The 23,310-nt window shown below is 39.7% G+C and overlaps 1 protein-coding gene across 1 annotated transcript in view; it reads left to right on the top strand.

Moving 5' to 3' along the window:
• Positions 1-1,323: 1,323 nt before the first annotated feature.
• The window catches only part of Large1 (LARGE xylosyl- and glucuronyltransferase 1), a 311,517-nt gene continuing 289,530 nt past the window's right edge, over positions 1,324-23,310 (top strand). Inside the window, exon 1 of the mRNA XM_051181466.1 lies at positions 1,324-1,481. Coding sequence (XP_051037423.1) covers positions 1,376-1,481 — 106 coding nt within the window. The 5' untranslated portion in view covers positions 1,324-1,375. The remainder of the gene's footprint in view (positions 1,482-23,310) is intronic.

Here is a 23,310-nt window from a genome sequence, read left to right as displayed (position 1 = left end):
TTTTCAATTCTGTGTCAGGCAGATTTTTGTTGGACAAGAATGCAAAGCAGAAACATTCTTTGGCAGAATGTTACAAGAATGGTCTTTAGGCCACATACTAACATTCTTCTCAGAAACTCTCGAGTTGAGCCACCACTTGTTCAAGTCACCTTCAGCACACCACTACCTTCCATGCTTTTATTAATATGACCTATTAAGCCTAGGTTAAAGTTTTCCCAATCCAAAGTCCCCAAATCCACATTACTCCAAACAGAAGAATGGACACTCCTATCACAGCAGTACTTTAATCCCTTGTACTAACTTCTCCATTAGTATCCTATTGCTGTGTAGGGTCACCATAACCACAGCAACTTTTGTAATGGAAAGCATTTCATTGAGGCTAGGTTACTGTTCAGAGCTTTAGTCCAGTATCATCATTTTGAGAAAAATGACTGTACACAGATAAGACAGGGTAGTAGAAAGGTAGCTGAGAGTTCTATATCTGGATCAGTATTTAGCAGGAAGAGAGAAACTTTATCTCTCTGTCTCTGTCCTTCTCTGTCTCTCTTTGTGCCTTTTCTCTCTTTCTCTCTCCCTCCCTCTCTCTCTCTCTCCATGTATTTGTGTGTGTGTGTTTGTGTAAATTTTGAGGTGAAATATTGTGGGCTCTCTACTCCATCAATATACTCTCCACTCCTATCATTCTTTCTCTTCTTTTAACCTGTCAATGCCATTTTGTCTTTGTCTAAGGATCATTTATCCAGGTTCATTGTGGTTAACTCTTAGCCATCCTCATGATTTCTAACTTTTTGAGATCTACTGGAGGGATACACTATGTAGACATTTCCCACTTGAGATATTTTTAGGTTCTTAACTGCAACCATAGGTCAGTTCAGCAAATATGTTGTGACCTAATCAAGCTCCTGTCCTTTAGGTTCATTTGTCGTTCTGCTTCCTCTACCTTTCATGATGATCATGTTGTTTAGTTGGTCACTTATGACAATGTATTCTTTGATATCAGCCTATGCCCTAGTTTTACTAGCATACTGTGTATTAATTTGTTTGTAATAGATGCCGGCTTAATGCTAGAAGGAGAGAGGTTCCTTGTAGACCTCATCATTTATTTAAATGTCTGTTTTGACAGGCAATATTCTAACATCATCTGTTATCTCCTGTAATAGAAGGTTAGCAGGTAGCCATGGCCCAATAAATCTAATTTTAGGATCTATGGGATGTTTTGTTTTGTTTTTCAGTTTGTCTCCATCTGTGCATTATGATGGGATTCATCTCTTGCTCTTCTGCCTTTCCTTCCAGAAAGTATTATGAGGGTTGCTGAAGACTTCATGCATTGGACAGACACACGGTGCTGGAATTAGAAATTGCCACTTCTGAGAGGATGCTGGGAATCTGCAGAGGGAGAAGGAAATTCTTGGCTGCCTCTTTGACTCTGCTCTGCATCCCAGCCATCACCTGGATTTACTTGTTTGCTGGGAGCTTTGAAGGTAAGAACAAAAGCCTAGTGAAAGGGAAGGTGGGAGGGCAAGGGAACACAGGCTGAAACAGAGGACTAGAAAGAGCCTGGAAGCCCTATTGTTCCTTGGGTAAAATATTGGATTAATGTTTTCTGTCATGAGAAATGACATCTAGCATCCCACAGGTAGTTGGAGGAAGTCAGCAAGGTGAGGAGTGAAAGGAATAAAAACTGGACTAAATTAAAACATAAGTTTCTGTAGTGACAGATGTCCAAAGCCTGTTTGGTCACATGGCCCCTGTGAAAACACAGGGAAGAAAGTTGAACCCTGATGAATGGCTTGAATCTTCTGAAACCAGGTCTTCCATTCATCGATATATCTAGTCATTTGTTCAAACATTCAAAGTTTTATTGCTTATTGACATCCTTAGCAAACCTAGTGTTGAGAATATATTTTAGACATACACTGTGTCATGGGGGAAACAGACAGGTGGGTATGCTGTGAAAGAGAAGGCAGGGTACTGTGTGAGAGGCTTGTAGCAGCCATCAGGCTGAGGCTGGGGATGAAAGATGATCTATATACTGACAAGAGAGCTTTGGGGATGAGGCAAAGCGATTGCCTTCCCTGAACATGTAAAAGAGAATGACCATTGTTGCTACTCTCCAGAAATGAACAGGAAAAACAAGCCTCACCATTTTCTCAGCCAATTGTTTTGAATGCGGTGTAATATCTTGATTGTTGGTGATTGTGTCATTGCTTCAGGGAAGGATGGTAATGTAGATGTGGAGACTTTCTTTTTTTAATTTGCTCCACACTTGAATTAGAAAAAAAGAAATCTTACATGACAGTCTGTTTCAGCAAAGTCACTACTATGTGTTTGAATATTTCCTTAGTGCATAATTTTATTGACAGCTCAAGGCTAACTTTTAATTAGGTGCTTCACATTTGGAGCATGAGTGAGCAAGGCTGAGTATGAAGATGACAGAGGTATCCACTCGACGAACAGAGGCAATTTTTTTTTTAAACTTAATGTCTTTAGTTAGGTGTAGTATGTATGTCTGCATGTGAGTATGTATACTTGAGTGCAAATGCCCAAGTAGGCCAGAGAGGTGTTGGATACCCTGGAGTTGGAGATACAGATAGTTGTGAGCTGCCTGATAGGGGTACTATGAACTGAACTTCAGTCCTCTGTGCTTTTCACAGCTGAACCATCTTTCTCAACCCCAGGGAGGGGGTTGATTCTGTATACCTAACTTATAAGCAGGAACTTAGTGTCAACACCCCCAGTCATTGTTCTCTTCCTTTTATTTATTATTTTTTTTATATTTTTTATTTATTTAATATAACCAAGTCCATTTAAATGAAAACAAACATTTATAGACAATATTTGGGAATTTGGGCGTCGTTCTTTCCAAACTACTTCCTGCTGTCATGGGGGATTCGAAGAAGATTCCGAAATCCTGGCTGTAGTCGGTGAGGTTGCTTTGTCCAGCTGTATTGAATGTAGGATCACCTCCTACTCTGTTTCAGGTGGTCTGGCTTGATCAAACCACATTAGTCTGGAAGGAATCCACATCTTTTCATTTTCTGTGGAAACAAAAATAGATATCCTTTTCCCCAGGAACTTGTCCTTGAACTTAAATTTTGGATTCAAAGCATTTTTTTAAATTTAATTTATTATTTTACATGTCGATCCCAGTTCGCTCTCCCTTCTTCCCTCCCTTCCTCTCTCCCTCCCTTCCTTTCTCCCTCCTTTCCTCCATTTTACCCTCTCTGCCCTCTCACATGTACTCTAACCACCCTCCCCTCCCATCTCTTCACCCCAATTCCATATGTAGGGGAATGCCATCCAGTTGGGGTCATGTAGATCTGACAGGTCATGTGAAGTAGGGACTAGGGCTTCTCTCCTGTCTCTAGATTAAGGCAGTTATCCCTCCATGGGGGATGTGTTTGCAAGGACCTTTTGTGCACCAGGGATACATCCTGGCTCCACTGTCTGAGGTCCCTTAGACTGCTCAGTCCTTCTGGCTGAGATCCATATTCAGGGGGGCCTGAGTCAGTCCCATGCTGGCTTCCCAGCTATCAGACTGGTGGCCCATTAGCTCCTCCTTCTTCAGGTAAGCTGTCTGTATGTGTTTCTGCTGCCTGGTCTTGTCCTACTCATAGTGTTTATGTACGGGTTTTTGCTCCTGTTTCCAACAGGCATTAGTTGAGGGCTCCATGGATGAGTTAGTTGTTGTTCTCACTGTCCGGGAAGGGCATTTATGGTAGCCTTTCCAAAGAAGCTCAAATTGTTAGTTGGCAGCAGTCTTGTAGGTCTCTAGACCTTTCTTTGTGTTCAATTTTATCTTCAAACCAATATTGGCTCCCTCTTTTATGTTCTCTCTCTCTCTCTTTCCTGTCTTCTATTCCTAACCAGGCTAAATCTTCCTGGTTGCACATGTTTTCTTTTCATCACCCTCGTTTTCTCCTACTTCTCTCTCCATTCGCTCCTCCACCCCCCCACTTCCCCTCAGCTCAGGGGGACTTGTCCCTTCCCAGTTCTGTGAGGGACTTTATATGAATCTCTTAGAATACACCTTGTATCCTAGTTCCTCTGGTGGTGTGAATTATAGGCTGGTGATCCTTTGATATAGATCAAAAATCCATATATGAGTGAGTACATACTGTGTTCTTCTTTTTGTGACTGGGTTACCTCATTCAGGATGGTTTCAAGTGCTATCCACTTGCCTGCGAATTTCAAGATACCATTATTTTTTTCTGCAGAGTAGTATTCCATTGTGTAGATGTGCCACATCTTCATTAACCATTCTTCAATTGAGGGGCATCTAGGTTGCTTCCAGGTTCTTGCTATTACAAATAGTCCTGCTATGAACATAGTTGAACAAATGTCTTTGTTGCATGGATGTGAATCCTTTGGGTATATGCCTAAGAGGGGGATTGCCGGGTCCTGTGGTAAACTAATTCCCATTTTCCTGAGGAACCGCCATACTGATCTCCAAAATGGCTGTATGAGTTTGCACTCCCACCAGCAGTGAGAAATGTTCCCCTTTCTCCACACTCTCTCCAACATAAGTCATCATTGGTGTTTCTAATTTTAGCCATTCTGGCAGGGGTAAGATGGTATTTCAAAGTTGTTTTGATTTGCATTTCCCTGATAGCAAAGGATGTAGAGCTATTGTCTTAAGAGTCTTTCAGCTTTTTTGATTTCCTCTATTAAGAATTCTTTCTTCAGTTTTTAAATAGGGTTATTTGGCGTTTTGTTTACTAGTTTCTTGAGTTCTTTGTATATTTTGGAGATCAGCCCTTTGTCGGATATAGCATTGGTGAAAATCTTTTCCCAGTCTGTGGACTACCGTTTGGTCTTGTCCACTGTGTCCTTTGCATTTCAGAAGCTTCTAAGTTTGAAGAGGTCCCATTTATTAATTGTTTCTCTCAGTGTGTGTGCCCCTGGAGTTATGTTCAGGAAGTGGTCTCCTATACCAATTTGTTCAAGGGTACCTCCTACTTTCTCTTCTAAGAGGTTCAATGTGGCTGGATTGATGTTGAGGTCTTTGATCCATTTGGACTTGAGTTTTGTGCATGGTGACAGACATGGATCTATCTGCAATCTTCTACACACCCTCATCCAATTGTGCCAGCACCATTTGTTGAAGATGCTGTCCTCGCCCTATTGTATAAATTTAACTGTTTTCTCGAAAATCAGGTGTTCAAAGGTGTATGGGTTAATATCAGGATTTTCAATTCGATTCCATTGGTCTACCTGTCTATTTTTATACCAATACCAGGCTGTTTTCAGAACTATAGCTCTGTAGTAGAGCTTAAAGTCTGGAATGGTGATGCCTCCTGAAGTTCTTTTATTGTATAGGGTTGTTTTGGCTATCCTGGGTCTTTTGTTTTTCCATATAATGTTGATTATTATCCTTTCAAGGTCGTGAAGAATTGTGGTGGAATTTTAATGGGGATTGCATTGAATCTGTAGATTGCTTGTGGCAAGATTGCCATTTTTACTATGTTTATCCTACCTATCCAAGAGCATGGGAGATCTTTCCATTTATGGTATCTTCTTTAATTTCTTTCTTTAGAGCCACAAAGTTCTTATTATATAGGTCTTTTATTTGTTTGGTAAGCGTTACACCAAGATACTTTATGTTGCTTGTGGCTATTGTAAAGGTGATGTTTCTCTGATTTCTTTCTCTGTCTCTTTGTCGTCTGAAAAAAGTAGGGCTACTTATTTTTTTGAGTTTATCTTGTATCCTGCTAGTTTGCTGACGGTGTTTATTAGCTGTAGGAGTTCCCTGGTAGAGTTTATTGGGTCGCTTATGTAAACTATCATATCATCTGCAAATAGAGACAGTTTGACTTCTTCCTTTCCAATTTGGATCCCCTTGAACTCCTTTTGTTGTCTTAATAGCATTAGCTAGAACTTCTAGTACGATATTGAAGAGATATGAAGAGAGAGGGCAGACTTGTCTTGTTCCTGATATCAGTGGAATTGGCTTAAGTTTCTCTCCATTCAGTTTGATGTTGGCAGCTGGTTTGCTGTATATTGCTCTTATTATGTTTAGGTATGTTCCTGTTATCCCTGACCTCTCCAAGACCTTTATCATGAATGGGTGTTGAATTTTGTCGAAGGCTTTTTCAGCATCTAAGGAGACAATCATGGTTTTTCTTTTTCTGTTTGTTTATATGGTGGATCACGTTGGTAGATTTTCTTATGTTAAACCATCCCTGCATTCCAGCGATGAGGCCTACTTGGTCATGGTGGATGATTTCTCTGATGTATTCTCGAATTCGGTTTGCCAGCATTTTTTTGAGTATTTTTGCATCCATGTTCATCTGGGATATTGGTCTGTAGTTTTCTTTCTTAGTTGTGTCTTTGTGAGGCTTGGTAAGGTACCAAAGTTATTGTGGCCTCATAAAAAGAGTTTGTCAATGAACCTTCTGTTTCTATCTTGTGGAACAGTTTGAGGAGTCGTGGTATTAGTTCTTCCTTGATTGTCTGGTAGAATTCTGCATTGAATCCATCTGGCCCTGGACATTTTTTGATGACTGCTTCTATTTCATTGCCGGTTATAGGTCTATTTAAGTTGTTTGTCTGTTCTTGATTTAATTTTGGTAAGTGTTAGTTATCCAGAAACTTGTCCATTTCCTTTGAATTTTCAATTTTTGTGGAATACAGATTTTCAAAGTATGATCTGAAAATTGTCTGGATTTCCTCTGTGTCTGTTGTTATGTTCCCCTTTTCGTTTCTGATTTTGTTAACTTGCATGTTCTCTCTGTGCTTTTTCATTAATTTGGATAAAGATTTGTCTATCTTTTTGATTTTTCTCAAAAACAACTCTTTTTTGCATTGATTTTTTTGTTTTTGGGGGTATTGTTTTCCTGGTTTCTATTTTGTTGATTTCAGCCCTCAAGTTGATTATTTCCTGGCATCTACTCCTATGGAGTGAGTTCCCTTCTCTATGTTCTAGGGCTTTCAGTTGTGCTGTTAATCCTCTTATGTGACTACCCTATGTTTTCTTCATATGGGAACTTAGTGCAATGAACTTCCCTGGTAGCACTGCTTTCAAGATGTCCCACAAGTTCGGGTATGTTGTGTCCTCATTCTCGTTGAATATTAGAAAGTCCTTAATTTCTTTCTTTATTTCTTCTTTGACCCAGGAGTGGCGCAATTGCACATTATTCAGTTTCCATGAGTTTGCAGGTTTTCTGCTATTTGTGTTGTTGTGGAATTCCAATTTTAAATCATGGTGGTCCGATAAGATACAGGGGACTAATCTTATTCTCTTGTATCTGTTGAGGTTTGTTATGCCACCTAGTATGTGGTCGATTTTAGAGAAGGTTCCATGTGGAGCAAAGAAGAAGGTATAGTTTGTCTTTGGATGGAATGTTCTATAGATATCTGTTAACCCTAGTTGAGACATAACTTCTCTTATTTCTTTTGTTTCTTTGTTGAGTTTCTGATTTGTGGTCCTGTCTAGTGTTCAGAGTGGTGTATTGAAGTCTCCTACTATAAGTTTGTGAGGTTTTATATGAGCTTTGAATTTAGTAGTGTTTCTTTTACGAATGTGGGTGACTTTGTATTAGGGGCATAGATGTTCAGAACTGCGATTTTGTGTTGAAGGATTTCTCCTGCGATGAATATGAAATGACCTTCTTCATCTCTTTTGACTAATTTTGGTTTGAATTCTAACTTGTTAGATATTAGGATAGCTACGCCTGCTTGCTTCTTATTTCCATTTGATTGGAAAATCTTTTCCCAACCCTTTACCCTGAGGTAATGTCTATCTTTGAAGCTTAGATGTGTTTCTTGTTCAGCAGAAGGATGGATTCTGTCTTCGTATCCATTCTGTTAGCTTGTGTCTTTTTATAGGCGAGTTAAGACCATTAATGTTGAGGGTGAGTAAGGACCATTGATTGTTGATGCTTGTTTGATTTAGGTTTGTTGTTGGCAGTGGTATTGTGAATATGTTCTGCTTTACCCTTGGTTTCTGGTGTAGTTGGATTATCTGTTGTCGACATTTTTGTGGGTGTAGTTACCTTCCTTGTGTTGGAGTTTTCTTTCTAATAATTTTTGTAGGGCTGGATTTGTAGATACGTATTGGGAAAATCTGGTTTTGTCATTAAATATCTTGTTTTCTCCATCTATAGTAATTGAGAGTTTTGCTGGATATAGTAGACTAGGCTGCATCCATGTTCTCTTAATACTTTTAGGACCTTCTGGCCTTGAGGGTTTCCATGGAGAAGTCAGGTGTAATTTTGATAGATCTGCCTTTATATTTTACCTGTCCTTTTTCCTTAGCCTCTCTTAATAATCTTTCTTTATTCTGCATGCTAGGTGTTTTGATTATTATATGTCGAGGGGTCTTTTTCTTTGTTCCAGCCTATTTGGGGTTCGGTATGCTTCTTGTACTTTCATGGGCATATCCTTCTTCAGATTTGGCATGTTTTCCTCAATGATTTTGTTGAATATGTTTTCGGCATCTTTGAGCTGGGCTTCCTCAACTTCTCTATACCTATTATTCTTTTCATGGTGTTCCACATTTCCTGGTTATTTTGTGTTAAGGATTTGTTGGATTCATGATTTTCTTCGTTCAATGAATCTATTTCTTGTAGTTTATCTTCTGCGCCTGAGATTCTCTCTTCCATCTCTTGAATTCTGTTGGTTATGCTTGTGTCTGTAGTTGCCGATTTTTTTGCCCAGTTTTTCTGTTTCTTGCATTCCTTCAGTTTGTGTTGCCTTTATTTTCTCTATTTCAGTTTTCAAGTCTTGAACCCTTTCCTTCCCCTGCTTAATTGTTTTTTCTTGGCTTTCTGTACTTTCCTTAAGGAATTTGTTCATTTCTTCCACTTTTTTGTTTGTTTTTTCTTCCATTTCTTTAAGTGATGATATTGACAGTATAAACAGCTGGCATTGTTAATGTTTCTGTGTGCCAGACTTTGTACAGAATCTTTTTATTTTTTAAAAAACAGTTGTTTATCTATAGTGTTTTAAAGGTGGGAGGCATGCAGTGTAAAAACTTTGTTGACTTCCCTGAGGTCTCCAAACCAGTCAGGATGGAGCCTAGCTTAGAATCAAGGGTTTAAGATTTTATTCTGATACCGTACTATAGACTGGAGCTATGAGTAGATACTGGATTTTGGAAAGGAATTTTACTGGATGCCACATGACCTTAATGCAGTGAGGTTTTAGAATTAATTTTGTTTCAATTCTAAACATTGATTTATTCTTTGATGGTTTTATTCATGTATATAATTCATCATAGATACACTCATCCTTCTACCCTCCCTTATCATCTGCTCATACTGACCAATCCCCATTCCACAGTTTTAGTTTCATTAACTGAAATAAAATTGACAAATGAAGCCTGTTGGTTGCCATACTATATAAAATATAATACAAACGTATTATACAGGATGTCTTACATAACTGAATTAGATGCAACTAGAGTCTTACCTATTTAGGAAAGGATGTGCTTTCGCAATCATGTGATTCCTAGGGTGAAACCAGGATCATTTCATAAACTGTATGGAATCAAGATGTGACCCATAAGAGTTAGAATGCCAGTTCTTCTAACCATTAGGTCACCAGGTGTGGAGTTGGTTCCTCATTGCTGGAGATTTTTGAAAAGTGGTAAGGGGGCTTGGGAGGAAGATGCAACCTGGGGGTGTTTTCTTCCCTTATTTAAGCCTTGAGTAACTAATTCAACTTATTTCACACTGCCAGTCACCCTTTCTTCCTCTACCCTGTAAGCAAGCATCTCCAGCCCTTGACTGTTTTATTTTGTCCTTTGGCTTAGTCATGTTCCCTCCACACTCATTCCATCTCTCTCTCTCTTAGATTTCACACTCTAGGCTTGGCCCCTAGCCAATGTGAGTTTTGCTTTCTGTCTATTACACTTTGTGTTTTCCGTCCTGAGAGTATCCAGAGCTACCAGAGGACCACTCTGTCCTTTTGCCCTTGTCTTCCTAGACTGTCCCTATATGTCCCATTCTCTATAAGGCCACCCCATCATCTTCATCATCTGGGGGTTCTGTTCCTTCCTCAGAGACACAATTGGTCCTATTGTCCTCTCTTTGACATCTCAGTCTGTCTGACTAAGACCTTTGGATCTCAGCTTCAGTGCTCATGACCTTCCATTACTGGCTCTGCTTCTCCTTCTTACTCATTAGTCCTTATTTTCTTTCTTGTTACTATGTGTCGTTATTGCTGGCTTCTAGCACCTATAATGGTATCTAGAGAAGAATTAATCTTCATGTTCAATATTGGTGTTCAAATGTCTGTTAAGTGTAGGCATAAGTGAGTACATGTGCCCTACTTGGACTCTGCTACCTCATTGAGCTCCCTGGGAAAACTACTTTGTTTCTTAAATTTCACGTTGTTCTTTCTGCCCTGTATATAGTTCTTTGCCTATAAATTTCTTCTCAAAAAGCTCCATCAGTGCCCATGTTCACTGCCTTTTCATCCCAGTGTCTAATTCCATGTGGAGATGCTGTGACCAGCATATAGTAAGTGTTATTTGTTTCTCTGACATTTCTGTAATTGTGTGCCTTTGTAAAAAAGGCCTGTTTGACTCATTGGCTTTGACCAGTGTCCAACCCAATGTTAACTCTTTTATGATAATTGTTTATTGAGGTCCCTTAGACTGCCTATGCCTTCTAGCTGAGACCCCTATTCAGGGGATCTGAGTCAGTCCCATGCTGGATTACCAGCTATCAGTCTGAGAGCCAATTATCTCCTCCTTGTTCAGGTCAGCTGTCTCTATGTGTTTCTGCAGCCTGGTCTTGTCCTTCCTCTCTGCATCTGGATTCCAGTTCGGTTCAGTGTTTAGTTGTGGGTGTTTTCTTCTGTTTCCATCAGCTACTAGATAAGCGCTCCATGATGGTGAATAAGTTAGTCTATCTCATTATGAGGAAAGGGCATTTATGATAGCCTTTCCATTGTTGCTGAAATTCTTAGTTGGAGTCAGTCTTGTAGGTTTCTGGACATCTTTGTAGATTCAGTTTTCTCTTCAAATCTATAATGGCTCCCTCTTTTATGGTATCTCTCTCTCTCCCTCTGTCTCTCTCTCCCTCTGTCTCTCTCTCCTCTCATCTGTTCCTCCCCTGACTCAATCTTCCTAGTCCCATGTCCCTACTCCCCTTCTCTTTCTCCTAGTTCCCTCTCCACTCATTGCCTCCCCCTTGCCCTTGCCAAATGCTCTGGAGATCTTGTCCCTTTCCCTTTCTGTGAGGGAACATATATGAATCTCTTAGAATCTCCCTTGTATCCTAGCTTCTCTGACGGTGTAAATTTTAGGCTGGTGATCCTTTGCTCTAGGTCTAAAATCCATATATGAGCAAGTACATACCATGTACCTCTTTTTCTGACTAGGTTATCTCATTCCGTAGAGTAGTATTCTATTGTGTAAATGTTCCACATATTCTTTATCCGTTCTTCAGTTGAGGAGAATCTAGGTAGCTTTCAGGTTCTTGCTATTACAAATAATGCTGCTATGAACATAATTGAGCACATGTCTTTGTTGCTTGGATGTGGATCCTTTGGGCATATGCCTAAGAGGGTGATTGCTGGGTCCTGTGGTAGTCTGATTACCTTTTCCTGAGGAATTGCCATACCGATCTCCAAAATGGCTATATGAGTTTGCACTCCCACCAGCAGTGGAGGAGTGTTCCCCTTTCTCCACATCCTCTCCAGCATAAGTTTTCATTGGTGTTTCTAATTTTAGCCATTCTAGCAGGAGTAAGATAGTATCTAAAAGTTGTTTTGATTTGCATTTCCCTGATAGCTATGGAAGTTGAGCACTTTAAGTGTCTTTCAGCCTTTTTGATTACCTCTATTGAGAGTTCTCTATTCAGTTCTGTACCCCATTTTTTAATGGGGTTATTTGGTGTTTTGTTGACTAGTTTCTTGAGTTCTTTGTATATTTTGGAGATTAGCCCTCTGTCAAATGTAGGAGTGGTGAAGATCTTTTCCCAGTCTCTGGGTTGCCCTTTGGTCTTGTCAACTCTTTCACTTGCCTTACAGAAGCTTCTAAGTTTGAGGATGTCTCATTTAATAATTGTCGATCTCAATATCTGTGCTACTGGATTTATGTTGATGAAGCGGTCTTCTGTACCAATTTGTTCAAGTGTACCTCTCACTTTCTCTTCTACGAGGTTCAGCGTGGCTGGATTTATGTTGAGGTCTTTGATCCATTTGGACTTGTTTTTTGTGCATGGTGATAGACATGGGTCTATCTGCAGGCTTCTACACACCATCATCCAGTTGTGCCAGAACCATTTGTTGAAAATGCTTTCCCCTTCCCATTGTTTAGTTTTAGCTGTTTCATCAAAAATCAGGTATCCATAGGTGTGTCAGTTAATATCAGGATTTTGGATTCAATTCCATTGGTCTACTTGCCTATTTTTATACCAATACCAGGCTGTTTTCAGGATGAGCTCTGTAGTGGAGCTTAAAGTCGGGGATGATGATACCTCCTGAAGTTCCTTTATTGTACAGGGTTTTTTTTTGCCTGTCCTGGGTCTTTTGTTTTTCCATATAAAGTTGATTATTGTACTTTCAAGGTCAGTGAAGAATTGTGCTGGGGATTTTAATGGGGATTGCAATGAATCTGTAGATTGCTTTTGGCAATATTGCCAATTTTACTATCCAAGAGCGTGGGAAATCTTTCCATTTTCTGGTATCTTCTTTAATTTGCCTCTTTAAAGACACAAAGTCTTTCACTTGTTTAGGAAGCATTACCCCAAGGTACTTTATGTTGTTTGTGGCTATTATAAAGGATTTCTCTGATTTCTTTCTTAGCCCCTTTTTTGTCTGAATAACGTAGTAATATTGATTTTTTTGAGTTTATCCTGTATCCTGCTAGTTTGCTGAAGGTGTTTGTCAGCTGTACAAGTTCCCTGGTAGAGGTTTTTGGGTTGCTTATGTAAACTATCATGCCATCTGCAAATAGTGAAAGTTTTACTTCTTCCTTTCCAATTTGTATCCTTGTGTTGTCTTATAGCTTTAGCTAGAACTTCAAGTACAACATTGAAGAGATGGAGAGAGAGAGCAGTCTTGTCTTGTTCCTGATTTCAGAGCAATTACCTTAAGCTTCTCTTCATTCAGTTTGATTTTAACTGTTGATTTATTGTATATTGCTTTTATTATGTTTAGGTATGTTCCTGTTATGCCTGATCTCTCCAAAATCGTTATCATGAATGGGTGTTGAATTTTGTCGAAGGCATTTTCAGCATCTAGTAGATGATCATGTGGTTTTTCTTTTTCAGTTTATTTATATGGTGTATCATGTTGATAGATTTTCGTATGTAAAACCGTTTCTGCAACCCAGGGATGAAGCCTACTTGGTTATGGTGGATGATTTCTCTGATTTATTCTTGTATTCACTTTGCCAGAATTTTATTGAGTAGTTTTGCATCATTGTTCATCAGGGATATTGGTCTGTAGTTTTCTTTCTTAGTTGTGTCTTTGTGTGGCTTGGGTACCAAGGTGATTGTGGCCTTGTAAAAAGAGTTTGGTAATGAACATTCTGTTTCTGTTGTGTGGAATCATTTGAGAAGTATTGGTATTTCCTCTTGCTTGAATTTCTGGTAGAGTTCTGCACTGCAGCCATCTAGCCCTGGGCTTTTTTTGGTTTGAAGACTTTTGATGACTGCTTCTATTTTATTAGGGGTTATATGTCTATTTAAGTTGTTTCTCTGTTCTTGATTTAATTTAGGTAAGTGATAGTTATCCAGAAATTTGTCCATTTCCTTTGAATTTTCAAACTTTGTGGAGTACAGGTTTTCAAAGTATGACCTAAAAATTGTCTTGATTTCCTCAGTGTTCATTGTTTTGTTTTTCGTTTCTGAGTTTTTTAATTCACATGTTCTCTTTGTGCTTTTTGGTTAGTTTGGATAAGGGTTTGTTTGTCTTGTTGATTTTCTTGAAAAACCAACTCTTTGTTGCATTGATTTTTTTTTTTTTTTGTATTGTTTTCCTTTTTCTATTTTATTGGTTTCAGCCCTCAAATTGATTATTTCCTGCCATCTACTCCTCTGTGGTGAGTTTGCTTCCTTTTGTTTTAAGGCTTCCAGTTGTGCTGTTAATTCTCTAATGTGACTATCCTCTGTTTTCTTCATATGGGCACTTAGTGCAATGAAGTCTCCTCATAGAACTGCTTTCAAGGTATCCAATAAATTCAGGTATGTTGTGTCCTCATTCTCGTTGAATTTTAGGAAGTCCTTAATTTCTTTTTTTATTTCATCTTTGACCGAGGTATGGTACAATTGTCCTTTGTTCAGGTTCCATGAGTTTGTAGGGTTTCTGTGATTTGTTTTGTTGCTGAATTCCAACTTTAAAGCATCGTAGTTTGATAAGATTCAGGGAACTATTCCAACTTCTTTTGTATCTGTCAATGTTTGTTATATCACCTAGTATGTGGTCGATTTTGGTTTTCTTATGTAAAGCTAAGCATACCCATGACCCATCATACATATTTTCCCATTCCCTCTGATATTCCTGACATAAAGCCTTGAAATGAGATGCTTACATAAATGTTGTTCATGGAAATACCAAGTAGGAAATTGTAAAATATCTATAAATAGGTATGTATGGCACTGCAATAGTAAAGTGGACAGATAGCAACCAACAAGTGAAGTTTTATAAAGCAGTGGAAATGATAATCGACTTGTGATGCTATCTTGATGAAGACCATTGTTCTGTTATGAATACTGTGTAATTCCAACTATGCACAGTTTACATCCAAGCATGTCATCACATGTACCCTTTCCAACCTGTTATGAAGGGTAAGTCTTGTGAAAATGAAATAAAGAAGATGCAGGATGCTGATAAGTGTTTGTTTTTTTACCAGTGTATCAATTATATAGGTATGTCACTTTATGATAATTTATTAAGTATTTTTCACTTTGTTGTGTATGTAATTTAATTTTAAAAACTTATACAAATCAAGCACTCACTCAGTAAAGTACTTGTCTGGCAAGTGTTTGAAGATCTGACTTTGGATGATCAGAATGCACATAAAAGCTGGTTGGTGGTACATGCTTATATTACCAGAGATGCTGCAATGGGAGTCAGAGTATTACAGAGCTCCCTGGACAGGCATTTGTCCAAGTTCCTGGGCAGTGAGAGAAGACCTTTACTCAAAAGTTGGTAAAAACCTAAGGAAAGAACAAGCGGGTTGTTCTCTGACTTCAGCACAGATAGGTGCATAGCTCCAACCCCCTACACACAACACACACACACACACACACACACACACACACACACACACACACACACCATAAAGAGTGAGAGAGAGAGAGGGAGAGAGAGATTTGAATTATTTTTATACAATTTTCATTCTTCATGATGAGAGGGATTTTATTAACCTTGAGGATTTATGAATCTGTGTCACTGTTTTACTTTGAAATTCCAAAGCTTTTTAACTATGGGAATTTTCTTTGGGGATTGATTTTTATTAATACTGCTTTAAGCAGTGTACACTTTGCTCCTACTTACCCTCACTCTGAGGATTTGATCACAGAGTTGACTTCTAGATCTGAAATTTGTTCCTAAATCCTTGTTTCTGAATGAGTGTTCTCATCAATTTGACATGAGACCAATATTCCTACCAGCAATGAGATTCCTTCTGTTAATACATGTTACCCATCTGCACAAGTCAGCAAACACGTATCTGCCTGGGAAAGAAAGAAAATTTTTACTGTAGAAGATGTAAAATCTTGGGAAGAAAGTGCACACTGCTCAACCTCTCAGCATCATCAGAATGACAACAACCTTTTCCATCTCTGGCTAAGGAAACACACAGGGCCTGCATGTGTTTAACAGTAGTATTAGATTTAGCTTGCCCACTGTTTGTTTTGGTTTTCTTTTTGTTTTTTGAGATAGAGTTTCTCTGTATTGTTTGAAGCATGTTCCGGAACTCATCTGTGGACCAGGCTTGCCTCGAACTCACAGAGATCTGCCTCGCTCTGCCTCCTGAGTGCTGTGACTAAAGGTGTGCACCAACAAAACCCAGCTTCCCCATTGTTTTCAACCATTAAACAAACAAACAAACAAACAAACACTTTTCAATAGTTAAATGTTGAGAAATAACTAATAAAAGCCATAATGTATGGCTTTCCTTTTATCCCAACAGGAACAACAACAAAAATGGCAGTAGTATGGTTATAGCCATCAGCTGGGATTTGGAGTGGTAGCTGTCTCTTTGAAGCATGTTTAGATGCTTGTGAACACCTCTCTCCTTCTCATTTTCTGGATTTCTCCCAACTCTTGATTTATAGAAGACAGGATTGTTATGTAAGACAAAATTGGGGTAAAACTATTTTTGTTATCTGGCTGTGCCATTTATTGACCTTGTCTGGCTCAGTTAGGTTAAGAGTTTGAAACTTTTGGCTTACTCTGTGTCTGGTGTTGGGCTATGGACACTCCTTGAAATATTTATTCCTCAATCATTTCACACTTTTTGAGGATGCTAATGAGGCTCAGGACTTGTTGAAGTGTTGACCAAGGCCACCCCCCCTAGACTTTGACATTGTCTGAAAAGATTATGCAATGCTCCAGTCTCTCAAGAACTTAAAATGTAGAAGCAACTCCATTATTGTTCCGATTGTTAGTTGGGGTCATCCTTGTATTTTTCTGGATATTTCTCTGGTGCCAGTATTCTCTTCAAACCTGTAAGGGCTTCCTCTATTATGGTATCTCTTTACTTGCTCTCATCTATTGCTCCCCCAACTCAATCTTCCTGGACACTCACATTCTCCTTTCCCCTCCTCTTCTCCCCCTTTCTTTCTCCTAACTTCCTCTCCACTCATTGAACCCCCCCCAAACTCCCAATATGCTCAGGAGATCTTGTCCCTTTCCCCTTTTGTGGGGTACCTTTTATGAAACTCTTAAGGGTCCTCCTTGTATCCTAGCTTCTCTAGTGGTGTGAATTGTAGACTGGTGATCCTTTGCTCTATGTCTAAAATCCATGTTCATTTTTCTGTGACTGGGTTACCTCGCTCAGGATGGTTTCTTCAAGTTCCATCCATTTGCCTGAGAATTTCAAGATTCCATTGTTTGTGTGTGTGTGTGTGTGTGTGTGTTTCCTGTGAATAGTACTCCATTGTATAAATGTACCACATTTTCCTTATTGATTTGATTCTTTTTAGGGGCATCTAGGTTGTTTTCAGGTTCTAGTTATTATTACAAATAATGCAGCTATTAACTTAGTTGTACAGATAACTTTGTTTTCATGGATGTGGATTATTTGGGTATGTGCCTAAGATTGAAATAGCCAGGTTCTGTGGTAGACTGATTCCCATTTTCCCTGAGGAACAACCATCTAATATGGTTGTACAAGTTTGTACTCCCACCAGCAGTGGAGGAGTATTCCCCTTAGGAGAAAGAGAAGGGGAGAAGAAGAGAACATATGGGACCAGGAAGATAGACGAGGGGAAAATATATATATATATATATATATATATATATATATATATATATATATATATATATCATAATAGAGGGAGCCCTTATAGGTTTGAATACAAAACTGACTCAAGAAGAATGTTCAGAGACCTACAAGGATGACCCCAAGTAACAATCTGAGCAACAGTGGAAAGGCTATCTTAAATGCCCTTCCCTGACAAAGATATTGAAAACTAACTTATATGCCATCATTGAGCCATCATGTAGTAGCTGATGGAAACAGAAGCAGACACCAACAGTTAAACACTGAACCAAACTCTTGGAATCCAGTTGCAGAGAGGGAGGAGTGATAATAAAAGGGGCCAAGACCAGGCTATAGAAACCCACAGAGACAACTGACATGAATAAGGAGAAGCTCATAGACCCCCCAGACTGATAACTGGGAAACCAGCATAGGACCAACACAGATCCTCTGAACATGGGTCTCAGTTAGAAGGCCTGAGCAGTCTAAGGGACCTCTGACAGTAGAACCAGGATGTATGCCTGGTGTAGGAAAGGACTTTGGGAGCACATTCCCCATGAAGGGATACTCCCTTAGCCTAGAGACAGGAGAGGGTGTCCCAGCCCTAATCCAAATGGCTTCACAGATTTTGAGGATCCCTTCTGGAAAGCCTTGCCCTCCATAGGGAGTAGGGAATGGGAGGGGAATGGGGGTTCTGGGAGTCATCGAATGATGGGATGTGAGTTCTGGAGGCCATAGGAGGATGGAAGGGAGAGGTAAACTGGGATTAAGATGTAAAATAGGAAATAATAGTAATAAAAATAACCCATAGAATTAACTGGGAGATACCATTGAGTTTCAGACAAGGACAAGACAAACGGGACATGTGATAAAGGGCTATTTTGGGTAAGAAGGCAGACTACACTCTGTCGCTAGCAGGATTGTTATGAGCTAACAGAAACAGAAAATTCAGCTACTCCCTTAATGAAATTTGCATTTTGTTTCTTCTGTGGACTCAAACAGAAAAATTTATTAGGAACTACCCAAGCTGGATACCTTTGAAAACCATACAAGGCCTTAGATGTTTGAGGTAAATGTTACCCAGAAGTGCAGCCATACCTGAGTTTTGATTAGTGATACTTTTTCCAATACAGGGTGACTATGCTTAAGGTGCTAATCTCTGCATGTGGGGTTCTTCTCCATTGAAAGAAAATATACCCTGTGGCCACATAATTGTTATAAAGCCTAGATAACCCACCTGCTGTGCTACATTGGGTATATGATAAACCTTTTTTTTCTTTTCCCTTCTTGTGTTTTTGTGGAAGGTAAGAAAGTCTCTGGGGAAGATTGCAAGGTACAGTACAGTTCCATAGATTCTACTGTCATGGTATTGGGGAACAGATTGATAGGTGGGGAATGAATTTACTTGGTAGACTAGAATAGAAAAAAATAGTTTGAATACACTCCAAAAGATCACAAGATGTGTGCCTTTGTGTGTGTGTGTATAGTATTTTTCATTGTGTGCAATTTTCTGCATTTAATTTGTTTCATATTCAGGAAATCAGTCCAGATTGGCTAGTTCAGGGAGGTTATCATAGCTACACTGTTTCCAGCATGCAACTATGACCCATTCAGTTCAGGATCATGCAAATCAGTTTAGGTCACTGTGTCCTGGGTTGCAGATGTATGATATCATTTTCCAGCATTCCAGTACCAAGAGTTGGGGATTATTACTGGGCTATGCTTGTGTAAATTACTTAAATTCTTTGGTTGGTACCAGCTTCTTTAAATGCTTTGGTTAGTGCCAGCTTCTTGTTTATTTATTTATTTTTTATTTATTTGGCCTTCTTTCCACAGTAGGGTTAACTCACCTAGTCCCAAACCTTTTGTTTTACATGTGCTTTAGTGCTCACCAAGGTGCAACCTCATCAGTGTTCTTGTGACATAATTACTACCTATGCGATCATTTTTCACCCAGGAATCTGTCACTACTTGATGCTTTATTAATAATGAATGCAGAACTACAATGGCTGTATTGTTCATTCATTCCTGTCCATGTATAGTTTCAGACCCTGTTAGCACTCCCTTGAAGAGGGCTGAGGAGGACTTGAGACACTGAAACTGTAATCACCAGTGTCTGTTCAGCACTGTGAGCCCATTGTCCATGTTTGGAGAAAATTAAGCTACTATTCCACTCAAAGGACCAATTGTGTGAGAACTTTAGAGTTGTGATAAAGTCTGATAGGACTGTGATTGGGTGGATATAGTGGTGTCATTCCCCATGTTTCACAAGAAATGCTGTGCATCCTCAGCTGATGCTTCACCTATCTGAGACATAATTTCTTCCTCCAGAATGAAGGAAGCACAAGAGCCTTTCAAATTTCCCAGAGAGTTGGCCCAACATCATTTCAGGTCCAGTGGCTCCTTTGAATATTCTGTCCATGCTCTCAATCAACACTACCTCAAAAGTCAATGAACTATATATAAGTTAGATCCACCTTGGGGGTGAGAATCCCGGGGATCCAATGTCTCTGTGCAGACTGTGGTCTTTATAGCATGACTGTTCTCATTTTCATCTCCAGCAGAGGGCACTGAAGGCCCCATTTCACAATGGTAGCCAGAGATTGATTGATATGTTGTCCTCCTTGGCTCTATTGATGCTATCATGTTCATATAGAGATGTACCATTGAGTGTGGGCTTTCCTGTCTATATGGAAGGACACTCCTTGCCACTCATTAGGAATGGGGCATATCCATTTCTGTTGCAGCCATTACACTTCAGAGCTATAAGGTGAATCTTTCAAGGTTCTTCATTCATTTAACAAGCACAGCCAGACATCACAGCAGGACTGGGTGTTTCCATTTCTCATGATATTTAACTCCCCACAGATAAAGTCATGAACACATCTGTGTTTTCCTGAGTGGTGACAAGACAGCAATGGTAACTGAAGTACAAATGGTGGCACGGAGACAGAGTGAAGGGCCCAGTCAGGCAAGGGGATGGGAAATACTGCTTTACTGGGATGGTCTGAGCATGCCTCACTAACAGGTGGTATGTCAGAAGAACCAGATATAATAGAAGGCCAGTCATGTATGTGGAAGGAAGAATAGAGTGTTTGGTCCCCAGTAGGAGGTCTGTTAGCTGAAGAGAAGAAGGTAAAGAGAGCTGTCAGTCATCTGGACAGGCCACAGGAACCCTGGTCTGATACCATGTGTCTGGCTTTGTCTTCCTTGTCCTTGCTCTTCCATGCAATTTTTCTTCTTTTGCAGCCTGCTCTTGGCTTGCGTTGCTGTCCCAGCGCAAGAGGAGCCTGAGCAATCACTTCCTTTCCTGTCCTCCTAAATTTGCTGGATGACAATCTCCTAGGAAATTTGTGTAGTGTATTGACTCCCACCTATCCTGGGCACTGAGGAAAATTGTGATATAGGGTTCTGCCTGCCCTAGACCAAGTACCTCACCTTACGTCATTTTTATTTTCTGGACAGTTGGTGAAATTTGACTTGGCCAAAGTGAAGCTTCTGGATGGCTTATTCTGATTTCCCTCCCTATTCCAGCCTCCTGGTTTCACATATCAGTCTGATTATCACATTGTCAGCAGTGACAGAGTGCCTGCTGCCTCACCCATGATTCCTCACTCTTCTCCTCACTTGTACCTGTAGAGCTATGTTCTTCATGCAGACTCTCCAGCCTATATATGCTTTGTAATTTTCTGTTAATGGGTCTTTCCATGTAAGTCTTAAGGGGAGAGCCCTTGAAAGACTAAGATGACATCTTTTATGTAATGTGAGTCACAACTGTTACTCTTGAGCCCACACATTTAGGAGGTGACCACCACTGTCCCTCTCGGGCAGTTCTCAGAGGATTGATTCCTCCTCCTGTGCTGATGTTCCTTTCCTTATATGAAATAAATGGTATAGTCCCTGCTATAACCTATACTTACACTAATGTAGTTTTTAAGTGATTCCCAAATGACTTACAATAAATAGTATCCAATATAAGGTAAATGCTATATTAATGGTTGCTAGACTGCCTTATTTAGGGAAGAATGATGAGAAAATAATGTGTGCAGTTTGGTACATTGCAATTTTTCTCAGTATTTCTTTTAAATCTTTGATTGGCTAAATGTGTAGACAAGGAAGCCATTGCTGTACAAGACCAAATCTGCTTACTTTCTTCAGTCATTTTGGGATCCTTTGTCTAGCTCAGTGCCCAGAATTGAAACAATTGATGTCAAAAGTGCCAGAAATTCAAATGGTATTAGAAGGGCCTTTGTTGGTACAGCACTTTCTATGGGAGCATGAGGACCTATGTTTCAATTCCCACACCCAACCCATGTAAAAAACTCTATACACACACACACACACACACACACACACACACACACACACACACACATATATATATATATACATGCATATATACACATACATACATACATACATACACACATACATACATGCATACATATCTGTTACCCTTATTCTGGGGAATAAGGTAGATTCCTGGACCTTACTGACCAGACAGCCAGTCTACCCAAATTGGTGAAATATAGATTCAATGAGATATCTTTTCTCAAAAAGTAAGACAGATAGTGACTGTTAGAAGATATGTGGTAATAAGCTCCACCTTTCATATATATGTTTACCTGTATTTACAGATCCACACACATAATCATGTGATCTCTCTCTCTTCCCCCCTCTCTCTATCTCTCATTCAGGGAACATCAAGCACCAGGTCCTTGGCTTGCCTCAACTTCCTTGTTTCTCAGAACTACCCTGTATGGCCCCAGAGCCATTCTCATTTAGATGGCTCTGGTTGAAATTTGAGAGCTAGGGAGTGAGCTGGAGCTGCTGAAATTTATTGAGTTGCTGAAATTTAATCAGAGCAGTTGTGTCTGCTATAGCCTGGTTTGGTTTTTTTACACCTCTTAAATGGGCTAGATTGTAGACCTCACCACTTTTTGATGAAAGATTGTTCTTTCTTGCCCATAGAAATTGGGACAATCAATCAGTGATTTCCCATTATGTCCCCTTGGATGAGAAATTTACTGATCCAAATTTCTGCTTGAATGCTTTGGCATTTAAAAAATCTTTACATATATTATATCCCAACTGCAGTTTCCTTTACCTCCATACCCCCAGACCAACTACTCCTCCATATCCTTAAAAAGAAAAAGAGTTGGTCTCTAAGGGATGTTAACCAAGTATGGCATAATAAAGTAAAATAAGAGTAGCTCACAAACCCTTATTTCAAGGTAGGAAAGGTGACCCAGTAGAACGACAAGGTTCCCAAGTGCAAAAGAATCATCCCCTATTCCCACTATTAGGAGTCCCACATGAACACCAAGCTGTGCAGCCAAAACATATATGCATAGAACTTAGCGTTGATCCATACAGGGTCCCTGAGCCCTTATGAACCCTGATTAGTTGATTCTGGGGTTAATATTTCCATGGTGTCATTGATCCTCTGGCTCCTAGAATTATACCTCCCCCTCTTCTTTGGGGTTCTCATGTTTTCATCTAGTGTTTGGCTGTGGCCTATCAGTTGCTGGACAGTGTCTCTCTGATGACAATTGGATATGACTGAATATCATTTCATTGCCTTTATTTTAGTCTTACTTGGTTCTGTCCTGAATCTCTGGTCAGCCTCTGGTTCCTGGCCATCCAAGCAGTGTTAGGTATTGGGTCCTGCTCATGGCATTATCCTAAGGTCCTAAGGACGTGGTTGGCCACTTCCACAAGTTCTGCATCAGAATTACCCCAGTAGTCTTACAGGCAGGACATCTTGTATGTCAAAGATTTGGGGGCTGCATTGATGCCCTACTCTTACTACTGGGAGTCTTGCCTGATTATAGAAGATGGTTGATTCAGGTCCCATATTCCCCATTACTAAATGACTTCCCTAGGGTCACTCTTATAGATTTCAGAGAGTTTCTGCTGTACTGGGT

Source organism: Phodopus roborovskii, unplaced genomic scaffold (genome assembly GCF_943737965.1).
Source record: "Phodopus roborovskii unplaced genomic scaffold, PHOROB, whole genome shotgun sequence".
Taxonomy (NCBI): domain Eukaryota; kingdom Metazoa; phylum Chordata; class Mammalia; order Rodentia; family Cricetidae; genus Phodopus; species Phodopus roborovskii.
Note: the sequence above shows the minus strand (reverse complement) of the source record. Positions and strands in the feature narration are given on the sequence as shown.